Source organism: Panthera onca, chromosome E1 (assembly GCF_046562875.1).
Source record: "Panthera onca isolate mPanOnc1 chromosome E1, mPanOnc1 haplotype 2, whole genome shotgun sequence".
NCBI lineage: Eukaryota > Metazoa > Chordata > Mammalia > Carnivora > Felidae > Panthera > Panthera onca.
Genome location: NC_138352.1, coordinates 57,289,999 through 57,305,454, shown reverse-complemented (window position 1 = coordinate 57,305,454; position 15,456 = coordinate 57,289,999). Strand labels below are relative to the sequence as shown.

General features: G+C 49.1%; 1 protein-coding gene across 1 annotated transcript; it reads right to left on the bottom strand.

Moving 5' to 3' along the window:
- Positions 1-12,007: 12,007 nt before the first annotated feature.
- EIF1 (eukaryotic translation initiation factor 1) lies at positions 12,008-14,764 on the bottom strand. Its single transcript, XM_060646110.3, has 4 exons — positions 14,577-14,764; positions 13,706-13,869; positions 13,466-13,567; positions 12,008-12,880 (listed from the first exon to the last, which is right to left on the bottom strand). The coding sequence occupies exons 1-4, from the start codon at positions 14,605-14,607 to the stop codon at positions 12,836-12,838; spliced, it is 342 nt and encodes a 113-aa protein (XP_060502093.1). The 5' UTR covers positions 14,608-14,764; the 3' UTR covers positions 12,008-12,835.
- Positions 14,765-15,456: the final 692 nt, after the last annotated feature.

Sequence of the window (15,456 nt, the reverse complement as noted above, 5' to 3'; positions counted from 1 at the left end):
TGAACGGGGGAGGGGCAGAGAGAGAGGGAGACACAGAATCGGAAGCAAGCTCCAGGCTCCGAGCCATCAGCCCAGAGCCTGACGCGGGGCTCGAACTCACGGACCGCGAGATCGTGACCTGGCTGAAGTCGGACGCTTAACCGACTGCGCCACCCAGGCGCCCCTGAACATTTTTATAATAAAATGTTAGAGAGTATTTTGTTTAGCACTATCAGTGGATTTAAGATGGGAAACAAATCCTAAAAGCACCAATGTGAGAATAATCTTTACTCAGGTGCATTTTATTTTACTTATTTTTTATTTTAGAGAGAGAGCATGAGCGAGGGAGAGGGGCAGAGGGAGAGAGAATCTTTTTTTAATTTTTTAAAATGTCTTGATTTAATTGACACAGAGAGAGAGAGAGCATGAGAGGGGTCGGGGCGGGGGTGGTGGGACTGAGAGAGAGGGAGACAGAGAATACAAAGCAGGTTTCAGGCTCCGAGCTGTCAGCACAGAGCCTGACGTGGGGCTCGAACTCACGGACTGCTAGATCATGACCTGAGCCGAAGTCAGACACCTGCTTAACTGACCGAGCCACCCAGGTGCCCCGAGAGAGAGAATCTTAACCAGCCTCCATGATCAGCACAGATTGATTCTGTGACCCTGGGATCATGACCTGAGCAGAAATCAAGAGTCAGAAGCTCAACCGCCTGAGCCATCCAGGTGCACTCAGGTGCATTTTAGGGTTAGGGGTTGGCCAGGGGAAGCTGCCTGCTCACGCCTGACACCTGACGGGTGAGGGGATGGAGCTGTGCGCCTGGCCGGTCTTTTCTGGGCTGTGCTGCTGCTTCTCCTGGTCCACAGCCTCTGGCCTACCCTCTCTCCAGAAGCCCAGCTCCTGCTCAATCTGACTTTGCTGTAACTGTCAGTCCGACTGCCTTCCTTCTCATAGCCCACCTTCCCCCTCTGGTCTCACTTTCCTCCCTCCCCAGCCTGGCCCCCACGGTTTTTTACTTCATTTATGGGCGATGCACCTGGGTCGCTGCCCCTGTCCTGCTTCAGAACCTGCCAGGCTTGTCCCCATCCTTAAACCTTGACCACTTCTTCAGCTCCTGTCTCCCCATCCCTGCAAACAGGATAGTTCCTCAAAGTAGCCAGTTGATTCAATTGCAAATTAATATTCTGCAGCTGGGTGGTTGCCTGGCAACCTTGTGAGTCACCTTCCCTTCCCTCCCAAGGCCATCTGACCTCAGCTTCCTTCTCTCTGCGTGACCACAGCTGTCCGAGCCCACCTTCTGCTCTCCTTTCCTCCGTCACTGGAGGGTATGCAGCCCTGTCAAGTTCAGTGCCCCCACGGTGGCCCTTCATCCCGGACCCTCCTGCCAGCTCAGACGCTTAATGCCTTCACATTTCTTTTTTTCTCCCCCGCCTTTTTTTTTTTTTTTTAACATTTATTCATTTTTGAGAGACTGAGCATGAGTGGGGAAGGGGCAGAGAGAGAGGGAGACACAGAATCCGAAGTAGGCTCCAGGCTCCGAGCTGTCAGCACAGAGCCCGGTGCGGGGCTTGAACTCATGAACTGTGAGATCATGACCCGAGCCGAAGTTGGACGCTCAGCCAACCGAACCACCCAGGCACTCCTCTGCTTTCACTTTTCATTCATTCATTCATTCATTCATTCATTAAATGCCCACTTCGTGCCGGGTGCTGTGTTGACCCTGGGAACACAATGTTGATCAAGAGGGTCTTTGTTCCTTTTCTCTTGGGGAGAGACAGTGTGATATGAGCTTAAGGTGCCATGGACAGTTGGGGGGCAAGTAAGTGGGGAAGCCTTCTGTTTCCTCCGGACCTTGAAGCTCTCTTAAATGCAAGCTTTCTCATGTTTATAACATGTTTTCACCTCCCTCTTCCCCTAATGATGGTGATTACAATTTAGGGAGCCCTTCTTTGGCCAGGTCTCCATGCTAAGCACTTTACGGGGCATTATGTCTTGGAGTCCTCACCACGACCCCACAAGGAGGGTAATACTATTGCCCCCAGTTTTAGCTGAGGAAACCGAGGCACAGAGAAATTGGCGAAGCAATGAAGCAGTTCGCCATGGGCTTGAGCCTCCCTGAATGTTCTTGCTGAACATGCCAAGGTCGTGACCACTCTTTGCTCAGGCCATTTCTTGGGTTTGTGTTTGCAGTGAGTGACTTTGAGAGAGGAGGTAATGTCCCCTCCGGGACGTAGAGCAGACTTGCTTACTACTTCCTACAAACGCAGTAGATTTCCAGGCTCAGTGTCCTCAGCTGCCTCACAACTACTGTCCGTGTAGCATCTCTGCTGTGTTACCACCAAGGAACTTGGGGAGCAAGGGTTATTGATGCAGATTATGTGGTCAGCTGGGTTGTGAGTAACGCAGTTATTTGTCTCTGACCCAGGAGTCTTGTGTCTTCTGCCTTTGGTGAAAAGCTAATAGGATAGCTTATTAGCTTGTGAGTAGGGTAAAATCAGATCCCAGACTCAACCCAGTGATTAGCCCGGGACACAGCCCATCAAATGCACAGCTGAGGCTTGAACCTGGACAGTTGGATTCTGTAAGCATTGGGGAAAAAAAAAAAGCCTTCCCTTGCTGCTTTCCTGCTTCCTCGACAGTGAACCTTCTCTGAACTCTGTGATCTATTGAGCCAATGAGTGGGGTTGGTGGGAGTTGTGGCCTCAGGGCCAAGGAAATGAGGGAGGTTCTGGTGTCTGATTTTACCTGTAATCTTACTTGGTTATTGTGAAAAATTGTTTCAGGGAAGGGAGAAGGGGCAGTGTGCTTCTTTAGGCTTTACCGAGGTTCTCCTGCTTTTATAAACCAGCCAAATCCCAAACTCTCCCTGGCAGAGGGTAAGGAGATTTCTAGTCACCAAACCGAAAGTGGAACTTCCATTTGGTAAGGGCAAAACCCCTGCTCGTAATTTGTCCATCCATCCAGCTTTGACATGATACAATTTAAAACACATATATAGGGGGGCACCTGGGTGGCTCAGTCGGTTGAGCATCCATCTTCAGCTCAGGCTGTGATCTCACAGTTTGTGGGTTCAGTCCCCATATTGGGCTCACTGCTGTCAGCGTGGAGCCTGCTTGGGATCCTCTGTCCCTATCTCTCTGTACTCCCTGCACCTCTTGAAAAAAAACCCCACATATATAGGATCTATCTACCCATATTTTTTTTTTTAGAGAGAGAGAGAGAGAGAGAGAGAGAAAGAAAAGAATGAGTGGGGAAGGGGCAGAGAGAGACTCTTAAGCAGGTTCGACGCCCAGTGTGGAGCCGGACTCGGGGCTTGATCTCATGACCATGAGATCATAACCCGAGCTGAAATCAAGAGTCAGATATTTGACGGAGCCAGCAAGGCACCCCTACAAGATCTATTTATTGAGATATAGTGAAATATCACACCATTCACTCTTTTTTTTAAATGTTTATTTTTGAGAGAGAGAGAGAGAGAGAGAGAGGGAGAGAGAGAGAGCAGGGGAGGGGCAGAGAGAGCAGGGGCACAGAATCGGAAGCAGGCTCTAGGCTCCAGGCTCCAAGCTGTCAGCACAGAGCTCAGTGCGGGGCTCTAACTCACTAACTGTGAGATCATGACCTGAGCTGAAGCCGGACACTCAACTGACTGAGCCACCCAGGTGCCCGCCATTCACTCTTTTTTTTTTTTTTTTAACTTTTTATTTTTTTTATTTTTTTTTATTTTTGGGACAGAGAGAGACAGAGCATGAACGGGGGAGGGGCAGAGAGAGAGGGAGACACAGAACTGGAAGCAGGCTCCAGGCTCTGAGCCATCAGCCCAGAGCCCGACGCGGGGCTCGAACTCACGGACCGTGAGATCGTGACCTGAGCTGAAGTCGGATGCTTAACCGACTGAGCCACCCAGGCGCCCCCCATTCACTCTTTTAAAGTACACCAGCCGGTGGCTTTTAGCGTATCCACAACGTTGCACAACCATGACCTTTATCTAGTTCCAGAATATTTTCATCACCCCAAAAGGAAAAACCTCATTTGCATTCACTCCTCATTTCTCTTCTCCCAGGGAAAGACTAGGACATGAAAAAGAGGTTTGTGACAAACTACTCAGAGAGTTGGTAGCTGGGAGATCACCTTAAGAAGAACTTCCCCATCGACTGTTTAAAATTTAAAGCTGCTCTCTCAAATAGCACGCAAAAAGGAAACCAAAACCACAAAATACTAGCATATTACAGCCATGGGAATTCTAAGAGATGGGAGAAGATGGTCAAAATCAAGCAAAGCTAAATTATAGACTTGTCCAGGTGGTGATAAGTGCTGTGGAGCAAAAGAGCGGAGAAAGAGGGGGCGCCTGGGTGGCTCATTTGGTTAAGCGTCGGACTTCAGCTCAGGTCACGATCTCACGGTTCATGGGTTCCAGCCCCGCATCGGGCTCTGTGCTGACAGCTCAGAGCCTGGAGCTGCTTCGGATTCTGTGTCTCCCTCTCTCTCTGCTCCTCCCCCACTCATGCTCTGTCTCTCTCTCAAAAATAAATAAATGTTAAAAAAAAAAAAAAGCAGAGACAGAGTGCCTCTCCCTGTCACAGGCTGAATGTGACCCCTTGCCTAAGCATGGCTGAAATAGTTTAGGTGTTTGTGCAGTGGTTGGTTTAGCGCCTGACTCCCCAGCTGGAGTATAGACTCCGTGAGAAAGAAGGTGTGCTTTGCCTTGTTGGTTGCTGAACCCACACCCCTTGTGGACACCTGTACCGAGTGAGTACTCCATAAATGTGAATGAATGAGTGAGTGAACGAATGAATGAACACAGCAAAGAGTTGGCAGTGGGCTCTGGACTTGAACGAGAAGTTGAAGCTGGAAACAGAGTGTTAGGAGCATGAACCCTGAAGGCATAATCAGTCATGACCTAGGGTGAGACCAGAAGGGAGAGGCAAGGAAAGCCCAGACTGTCTTAGTCCCTTTGGAACTCCTACATTTGGAGCATGGAGGGATGAAAGGTTCGAGCAGGTGGAGAGGTCACAGGGTGGCTAGTGGGAGACCTCATCCGAGAAGCAAAGAGGGCTGGCATGCAGCGCCAAATGTTGCAAGGAAACAGTTGTAGGGGACGAGGAAATCCAAAACCCAGTCCGTCCTCCCCTTCTGGAACGTAACTTCCATATGGGCAGGGATCTTTGTTCAGTGCTGTATCCCCAGTGGCTCAAAGGGTGCCGGGCACATATGGTGTGCTGAATAAATGTTTACTGAATGAATGAATGAATGAACGAATGGTTCATTCTATGAGAAGTTTAAAATTAGCAGGGTTATCTTCTGTGATATCATGATTTGCTCTCCTTCCTTTGCATTTCTGTTTGGCAGAACAGGAGGGAAAGGGTGAACTAAACCAGTGGTTCTCAAAAGGGGTATGTGGTTTTTGCCCCCGCCAGGGGCATTTGGCAATAATCTGGAGATAATTTTGGTCGTCCGGCATGCCTGGGAAGGAGTAGTGTGTGGAGGTCTGAGATTCTGCTAAACACCCTTTGATACACAGGTCAGTCCCTCCTCCCCAAGAAATAATTCTCGGGGCCCAAATATTAATGGTGCTGAGTTACGTGAGGCCCCCAGTTACGTGAACCCACTGGGGATTGTCAAAAGCCCGGACAAGCTCTCCACGAAGCCGTCCACATGAATGTCTTCTGTCCTGCGTCCAGCAGCAAAGCAGCTGAGTTCTCGCTCAGTGAGTCTTGACGTTTTTGGACTCAAAATCCTATTCCCTGTCATATCAGTGATCTAGAGGACCAACCTGGAAACTTTCAATCTTTTTCTTTCCAATGCCTGGCATATGCCCAGCATTTTAATTAAAAGGTAATTTGAGGTGGGTCAGTTATGATTGGTTCTCTTTAAATTTCAATTTAAAATATAACTTGTGGTAATCATAGACACATTTTGACTTTCCCCATAAAAATGTGACAAAACACTGTTTAGATTTAATTAGAAGAAAAAGCATGACTTTAGACCAATTAAAAAGTGATACTGCATCACATTTGGTTCTGAGAACAAATGTATATTAAAATGTAGATTTAGATTTTATTATGTACTTAAAAAAATCTAATGTTCATTGGGGTCCCCTTACATTTGTTATAGCTTTTGTATTATTTTTCCCAGGGGGTGATAGAAGAGTTTCAGGCTACTCACATACAAGCACATTGCAAACCCACATGAGAGATGCAGGCTGTCTTTGGCTCCAACGAAGGAAAAGTCCAATTAGATCTAGCCAACACCATATTTTCTTCTTCAGCATTGTTTTTGACATTCTGGAGTCCTCTTAGTCAGATGGATGGGAACTGCAGGTCTGATGGGGTTCCATGGGCGTGAATGGCTAGATAATCATCACTCATGGGCCACCCCCTAGTTCTGGCCTGAGGCTTTGGGGGCTAAGCCCAGGCTTGGTACCACCGAAGAACTCCCCAGCTGATGTGACAGCCAGGTTTCTGCACCTCTTAGCTAGTGCAATGAACTCAGTCCATATTCAGCTCATACCTGTTGCTTTCCATACTTGGACTATTTTTGTGGGTTTTAAATGCACATCTAAAACCATAATGGAGGGGCACCTGGGTGGCTCAGTCAGTTAAGTGTCTGACTTCGGCTCAGGTCGTGATCTCACGGCTTGTGGGTTCGAGCCCCGCGTCGGGCTCTGGGCTGACAGCTCAGAGCCTGGAGCCTGCTTCGGATTCTGTGTCTCCCTCTCTCTCTGCCCCTCCCCCACTCGCGCTTGCTCGCTTGCTCTCTCAAAAATAAAGAATGAAAAAATAAAAAAAAAATGAAGATGGGTTTGGGAGGTCTGGGATCAGGCTTAAAATCCTAACGAGCTCACGGGGATACTGAGTAGCGAGAGTCTGCAGTTCTGTCTCCAAGGTGGACCGTGGGACCTAGCTCGGTCACATCTCTCTGCATTGACTTTGTCCTCATGCTTGTTTCCTGTTGTTCCACAGAAATGGAGAGCGAGTGACGTGACCCACACAAAAGACTGTCGTGTTTCACGCTCCACGTTAACATGTTCAACCTCTGCGTTCCCTGTGCTTCCTGTTTTTAACTAGGTGTCCATTCTGGGTACAAATTGACCATCAAGGACCAAGATTAAAGACAATTTAAACTGTGCAACCACCCAGACCGCCGAGGCCGGGTGACGGCTGGCAACAGCGGCTCGGGAGCGAGTGAGTCACACTGGGGCATCCGAGGCTGTGGAGTCTGGCTGCTGCGTGTGTGCCTTTTGCCCAGCCCTCGCTCGGTTTGGGAGTTGTTTAGAAATATTTTTAAATAGTTATTAATTTTCAAAGTCGATATTGGAAAAGGCATGTTGCTGCTTGCACTGCTGTGCCTGGATAACCTTTGTTAGTCCCTGGGGCTTTGTAAGCCTGGGGAGGAAACCACAGGCCAGTGATTCTTAGGGGTTTTGGGTAACAGGCTCTTTTAAGAATCTGATAAAAGCAGGGCCGACCGGGTGACTCAGTCGGTTGAGCCTCCATCTTCGGCTCGGGTCATGATCTCATGGTTCATGAGTTCAAGCCCCATATCGGGCTTGCTGCTGTCAGTGCAAAGCCTGCTTTGGATCCTCTGTGTCCCCACCCCCCCTTTGCCCCTTCCTGGCTTGTGCTCGTGCTCTCTCTCTCTTAAAAATACAAATTATAGGGGCGCCTGGGTGGCTCAGTGGTTTAAGTGGCCGACTTCAGCTCAGATCATGATCTCGCGGTGAGTTCGAGCCCCGCGTCGGGCTCTGTGCTAACAGCTCAGAGCCTGGAGCCTGTTTCAGATTCTGTGTCTCCCTCTCTCTGACCCTCCCCCGTTCATGTTCTGTCTCTCTCTGTCTCAAAAATAAATAAACTTAAAAAAAAAAAATTAAAAATACAAATTATAAAAAAATCTTGTTAAAAAAAAAAGAATCTGATAAAAGCTCTGGACAGTCTTGCAAGAAATGCCCACATTTTCACATACGGGAAAATGCCAAAATGTCAGGGGTTGGTTTCTCAGATGCTGGTAACCAAGTTCTGACTCTTGGCCACCCCCTTTTCAAACCATCTTAAATACTCTTTTTTTTTTTTTTTTAAGATTAAAAAAATTTTTTTTTAACTTTATTTTGAGAGAGGAGAGAGAGAGAGACAGAGAGAGAGAGAGAGAGAGAATCCCAAGCAGGCTCCACACTGTCAGTGCAGAGCCCAACGCAGGGTTCAAATTCATGAACCGTGAGATCACACTGAGCTGAAATCCAGAGTTGGACACTTAACTGACTAAGCCACCCACATGCCGCTAAAGATTTTATTTTTAAGAAATCTTTGCATCTAACGTGAGTCTGGATCATAATCCTGAGATCAAGAGTTGTGCGCTCCACCGGCTGAGCCAGCCAGGTGCCCCTTAAATACAGTACTCTTGATTTCTTTCCCTGAAACTTAGCTCTGGTAATGCTTCTCTCCTGCTCATGTTTCCTCAATAGCTCCCCATTAGCCACATCAGTGTTTCCCCAGTATGGCTTGTGGTCCTCCCATTTGAATTGGCTGATGTTAAAAAGACAGGTTCCTGGGCCCCACATCAGAATCTCTGGATCCGAGTCTGTGGCTCTAGAGGCAGGGTCATTTCCTGGAGCTTGTGGGCCAGACATTCTGACCTCAGAGGTTCTGTTGTGCCTCATACCAAGTGAATAATGTACACCCACAGGCCAAATAGACGTTTTCTGTAGTATTTTTGGGAAGATGTTTGTACACTTTACAAATCTAAGTTTTGTTACAAATAATGTTCCTTTTCTAGAAATGTTTATTACATTTTCATATAGTTATATAGGAATTATATTACAGTTACAGCCAGTGTTATCTTTTGTAGTGTTAAACACTTATGCATTCTGAGTTTTGCAGTTTGGGGGTCAAATTTGGGAAATGATGAATTTCTTTCAGTTCCCAGACATTTTTGTAGGCCCTTGAGAAGCAGGTGGATTGTTCAGCTGACACCCAGCAAAGCTTAGCTATCCTGGGTGGGGCCTCTAATCTGATTTTTTTTTTTTTAACTCACGACCCTCAGATCAAGACCCGAGCTGAGATCAAGAGTCAGAAACTTAACCAACTGAGCCACTCAGATGCCCCTAGAATTTTTTTTTAAGTTTATTTATTTAAGAGAGAGAGAAAGAGAAAGAGAATACAATTGGGGGAGGGGGCAGAGAGAGAAGGTGACACAGAAGCTGAAGCAGGCTCCAGGCTCTGAGCTGTCAGCACAGAGCCAGATGCAAAGCTTGAATCCATGCGCCTTGAGATCATGATCTGGGCTGAAGTCAGACGCTTAACCCACTGAGCCACCCAGGTGCCCCTAGAATCTGAATTTTTAACAAGCTTCCCAAGAACAGTACGTTTTATGAATATTTAAACTAGGAGGATTTAAGGGAGTCCAAGAGAAGAAATGGCCAGAGCCTCACACGATTTGCTAATTCTGAAACAGTGTGTATCTCCTGAAAAGTTAGGGAGCTCGCGCTTCGTTTCCAAGCCAGGTGAACAGTAAACTGTGTTTTGACACTCATGCCACAAGGGGGCAGCACCCAGGCTGGTAAATAAGGAAGCAGGTCAATTGCAGAGCTAGTTGGTAGCATGTTCAGTTCCCAAATAGACCATGTTTCTTTGTCCTATTTATGGGTGAGCTTTGAATAGGCTTTAAAGTAGTTTTTGTGGATTCCTGTGCAGCTTTAGCTGACCAGTATTCATTTCGTCTTGCTAACACAATTTTAAGGAACATTGGGTTTGTGTCGGCTTGTCCCTGTGGCAGAGGGTGGGCCTTGGTTGGGGCCAGGAGAGTGAGGTGAGAAGGGAGGAAACAGGAGAGGGAAGGGGAGGACAGACAGACAGAGTGGAGGCAGAGAGGAGACTGGGGGTGGGGGCGCGGTGGGGGGAGAGGAACCGAGAGCACAGAGCCGGGAGACGCTTCTCATCGAGATCTGCTCTTCACCGTGACTTCTTGCAGGCTGACATCTGAATGTTTTAGCTTGTGGCTCAGCCCACTCTGACCTCACACCAGCCTTCCAGCCCTCCCTCCCCTCTGCTCCATCTCATCACCTGCTTGCTGGCTCAGCCGTCCCACTTCTCAGAACGTTCTACCATAGGGCCGAGTCCCTCCTGTTAAGCGAACAGGTCAGTGTGTACCAGCTCTCAGCACAGGCCTGGCATAGAGACAGTACTGTTATTCCTGCTCTATACAAGGCCTTTGTTCCAGCCAAGCGCTCCTACCTTAGGGCCCTCATATACTCTGGGTGCTCCCACCTCTGGATCCTGACTCCTCTGTTAACACGCTGCTTCAGATGGCACCTCCTTTATGAAGCCTTCCCTGGCCCCCGTGGGTGTGGACGGGGTGGGGAAGATTGGCCAGTCCCCCAAACCTGTGACTCTTTGGCCAAGCCAGGGGCGGCATTGGCTCCTTTCTGCCTCGTGTCAAGGCCGTGTGCTGGTTTTCCACTCCTGTCAGGCCACCGGCTTCCAGAGCACAGGGTGTCTTCCCGATTACTGTTGTGTGCCCCGCGATCCCCACACTCGACACTGCATACACGGATCTTGGTAAAACGAACTCTTTAAATTGGAAATGTACAGGTCACCTGGTGGGAAGGGCAAGGACGGAGAGCTTGGGTTCTGGAGGAAACCCTACCACTTTTTAGCCTTGCAAATTTCCCCCAACCATCCAACGGACATGACTATACTTTTATCTCCGGCCTGAGATACTGAATTAAGAGTGTTCTCTCCTGTCATGTTCACGGATAACCATTTTGATTACAGATGGTGGATTACTGACGTTGCTGGCTTAACTCTCAATAATCTCATTCTAGAATGCTGGAAGTCCTTAAAAGGCAAGATATCTCAACAGCCTAGCACAGGACCTGCATATCAACCTATAGCAGGATTCTCTTACTGTTTTATCTTATTTCCTGACTGTGGTCTTCTGTGGGTTGGCCTCCTGGGTTGGTTGCTGCTAGAAGCTTCTGAATAGCCCTTTGCTTTGTAATGAAATCTTACTTAAAACTATCATTCAAGGGGTGTCTGGGTGGCTCAGTCGGTAGGGTCCGACTTCGGCTCAGATCGTGATCTACCCCTTGGTGAGTTTGACACCCCCCGTCTGCACTGACAGCTCAGAGCCTGGAATCTATTTTGGATTGTCTCCCCCTCTCTGCCCCTCCCCTGCTGGCAGTCGGTTTCTCTGTCAAAAATAAACCTTAAAAAGCAAAAGTATCACTCAAATCTTGTTTGCTGAACACATGAGTTTTGTAAGACCTTGTTGTAACCCTCTACCTCCCAGATTAAAATCCTATTTTCAGGGCAGCTGCCACTGGCTCAGCCTTTCACCAGCCTTCCCCCGCACTTCACCTTGTTCTAGGCTGGCCTCTGTACAGACTTATTCGCAAGGCTGACCAGTATTTACAAGAGGCTAGCAATAGGAAAAGTGGATTCATGACTACTCAGTAGTTTGAAGCCTGTATTTTACAATCTGCAATTGGTACCAGTTCATGATCCACATACTGACAGAATTTTAATAGAATGAATCACATTCATTGTTCTTCTATAAGGGATGGCCTGACCTTTTTCTTAAACTGCTTTATAGTCCCTTAACTGTTAACCCTATAAATGTATCCCCTGGAAAAAGCACTTCTGTGTCCCTCCCAGGGGTCTGAGGATCAGATTAAATCCCACACCATGTTTCTCCCTTGTTACAACCTTTAGAAAGGCAAGATCCTGTCACTGAGGGGGCTCAAGGGTTTCCAACCAAACTGCTCTATCAGTTCACAAGGTGAGTTCCTCCATGGCCATTGAACCGGGATGGCCCAACGACCACCAGTGAATCCGTCCACCCTGCAGTCCCTCCTTTCAGGACTCTAAGGACACTGCAGCTCTGGCGACATGCAAGGGACAAGCTCACTGAAGGTTTTCTTGGCCAAGAGGTTGAGGTCCCCGTTGGCCTGCAGGCATAGACTACCCTCCACTGCCCCTTTCTGTGGTTCCTTCCCACGTACAAGACTGACTACACATAAAATACAATCTGCAAATCAGGTGTTTCTGAAAACAAGTTTTATTTAAATAAGGGCTTAAATACATTACATAACATTAAAAGTGAAGGAAAAAATAAACCAAAAAACCAGTCTGTTACTTCACATGGCATTGGGCAGCTGCTGCTAGTAAGGTGCAAGCTCTACAGCCAGCTACAGGACTCATACATCGGTTTGAAGTTTGTTCCCTTGTCAGAAGTTTAACTCGGATAGAAGGTTGGCCTCACATTCTGGTGTTCGGACATCAATTAGCTAGGATATGTCTGGTCAAAAAGACTTTGGTGGCAAGTCAGACGTCCTATCACACCTTGCTAGAGGGAAGGTGGCCGCTCTAAGCTCCGCCCGCCCGGTCAGGTTGGAGACACCAGGGATCTTTCTTTGACTACCAAGACTCCCTGTGGCAGCACCGCTGCTGTGGCCGGCTTACCCCATCCTGTCCTCTCAGCTCCACCGCGGGCTGCTCAGGTGGTGACATTCTCTTAGGGCAGGGAACTCTGAAGAGGGAGAGCCGAGGAGCTTCTGGCCAGACATAGCCGGCTGTGATCTTGGGGCTCTGGGCTTGACCGAAACATGACGTTACTGCTTGGTTTCAGGCTGGACACTGCCAGGCGCCTACTGCTTGACCTCTGTTTAAATGAGGAACTTCAAGACTAGACAGCATGGCTCTTTTCAGTTTATTGCATGAAGGAGTTACACTAGTCCAAGTTAAAAGCAGACCCCAAATGGTTACATTATACAAGCTGTGAGGTTTTTAAACTTGTGACAAGGGACAGAAGGGAAATTCTACTCATTGCAAAGAAATCCTCACTTAAGCTTCAGTGAGCCAAAAGCACTTAAAACCCATGAACCTTCAGCTGGTCGTCCTTAGCCAGTCCAATCTGCAAAGAAAAAAAGACAAAATTATAGTAGGGGATCAACCCCCCCCCCCCCCCCCGATTTCTGATGCCAACAACTCTGTCTTCTTGCTCCTACACTGGGCAAAAGAAGTCCAAGAGCCAAGGCACACACCTCAACCACTAGGAGCACAATGGTTCTTAACTCAGGGTACTCAGTAAAGAACGAATGATATAAGAGGATTTTAGCGCTTAGGAACTGCCAACCAGACATCGTGTGTATTCTAGTATCTGTGTGCCATTTAAATGTGCATCTTTAAAGTGGTCACCAGGCTGACTCAGTCAAGTAGAGCATGTGACTCTTGATCTGGGGGTTTTAAGTTCTAGCCCACACACTAGGTGTAGAGATTACTTAACAAACAAAAAAAGTACATCCATATACGAATTAAATAAGGCAGACAAGTCCCTTCTGTTTTTGGGAATACTTATCTACTTCAAAACTCAATTGTTTTGCTTAGTCTTACAATACCAACTTCTATGTCCTCAGGAGACTGAGTATAGAGTAGGAAGGATCGGACATGTAGACAGGGTAGAGGCACAAATGGATCGTCACCAAGTGATGGAACTCACCTCTACAAGGAACTGGCATATGTTCTTGCGCTGGTCACCCTGTAGCTGAATTACTTCTCCATATTCTGGATGCTCAATTACAGTACCATTGCAGGCAAATTTCTGCAAACATGAATGAAGCAAAACAAATTAGACAAAGTGCAGCCCAAGTGCACCAACAACTCCTCCTGAGAATACAAGTGAGCACCCCCCCCTGAGCAAGTTAAATGTGATATTCTTACGATCTCACCGAATACCTACCTTCTTGAACGCCTTCACTAGTTTCTTTTTATCGTAATCATCAGCGATCCCTTGGACAGTAGTAAGGGTCTTCCTGCCGTTTCTCTGTTGAATTCTTATATGGATATAATCCTCAGTGCCAGCAGGAAGCAGATCATCACCCTTACTTGCATCAGCAAAGGGGTCTGGGAAGAAAGAGCAAACTCGGTTAGAGCTGTTGGGGCTCAGGTGCCATTGTCACCCTCCCAATGGATCTTTTGCGCGCCCAGAAAACAACTACTGATATCGCCAGGGCTGAGATCAAGTCAGACAAGTCCTTGTTGGCCGTCCCCGGAACGGGTCAGTCCGGGACGGCTGGCTTCCCCAGCGCCGGGGGAAAGCCTGGGCCTCTTGCCCCAGGCCCGCCCTCGGAAGCCGATCACGTGCCGGGGGAGCCTGGACTGCAGGCAGTGCCCCACCCGGCTGATGCAACCGGCCGGAACCAAAGCTCCAAGGCGGGGCCAAGCTTCCCGCCCCATTGGCGGGAGCGTTTGTCACTTAGGCCTGGCACCGCCTCTCACTCCCGGGTCCGTGACAACGGCGGTGACGTAACGGACGTGACGCAAGGGTGGCGGGAGGGGGCGGGTGGGGCCCAAGGCGGCCCGGGAGCCATTAGTAAATGCGCCACCCGATAGACACTGGGACTGCCCAAGGGTTGCCTCCCTGCCCGCTCCTTCCGGTCGCACTTAAGGACCGACCCCAGGGCCCCGGCCGGGCCCCGCTTCCTGCGAGCGCGAATATCTTCCCTCCTCCCAAGTTTACGAAAGCCCGGAGCGCTGGCAGGTTTCCGGGCCCGGAGCACTTCGCCACCCCACCCAGGCCTTTCTCCCCACGGGACTTTTCCGCGGCTTACCGAAAGAGTGGAGGTTCTGGATAGCGGACATACGATACGATTCCTTTTCCTCGGTGGAAACGGCCTGCGGAAGGCGGCGGCGGGAGAAGGCGGGCAGGGGGGACGGAGCGTCGGGAAGCGAGGGGGCTCAAGGGGGAGGCTGCTGAGTCCTCGGCGGCGGCTCAGTGACTGGGGCGGAGGGGCGGCGCCTGTATTCACTTATATAGCCGCCCCTGTGACGCCAGCGCGCTGCCCTCACGTCCTGGCCCCACCCACGACGTCGTGGCCCTAGCCCCCCGGCGCCGCCGTTTCCGATTGGTCCGGGAGCGGGGACGCGAGACGGCGCTTGCGCAGGAGCTCTGCTGCGGGAGGGCGTCCTCTCGATTCCGGGAGTGGTAGAAGGGGAAGGGAAAGGTTGGTCCGTCTAGGCGCCTGCGCAGTGCGGGAGGAAGGTGTCAGGGCTGCGCAGAAAAGTGGCGGAGGTTTCGGGAGAGCCTGAGTCCTCTGTTCTCTGGCACGTTCCACCTTCTTGACCCTGTTGCAGCCCTGCCTGCTTGGAGAAGATTTTTCGTGCGGTAGATTGGCACCCTTTAAATGGGATTTAGATGCTGAACCTCCCAAACGCGACACATTCCCACTATCATGCCCACCCAGTTACCCACGAACTCTTTCTTTAGGGCAGCACTTGTATTTAATCAACAAATAATATAATCCAAACCTTAACTAAATCACGTATTGTTTAGATGAATCTAATCTAAAACTGGATTAATCTGCTTTGAGTATGTCATTTATATAATCTACGGAAAGAATGCCCACCTCATTAGCGTGGATTCAAGGGAGAGTAACTCTGGTTCTGGGGGCAAAGAAGAATTCAGGCACCTTAAGGGGTCCTGTGTGCCCT

Coding starts and splice junctions, on each gene's coding strand:
- EIF1 (XM_060646110.3), bottom strand. CDS start 14,607: ATGTCCGCTATCCAGAACCTCCACTCTTTCG. Junction 13,870..14,576: donor CCAGAACCTCCACTCTTTCG/GTAAGCCGCGGA, acceptor CTTTCTTCCCAG/ACCCCTTTGCTGATGCAAGT. Junction 13,568..13,705: donor TAGTGAAGGCGTTCAAGAAG/GTAGGTATTCGG, acceptor TCATGTTTGCAG/AAATTTGCCTGCAATGGTAC.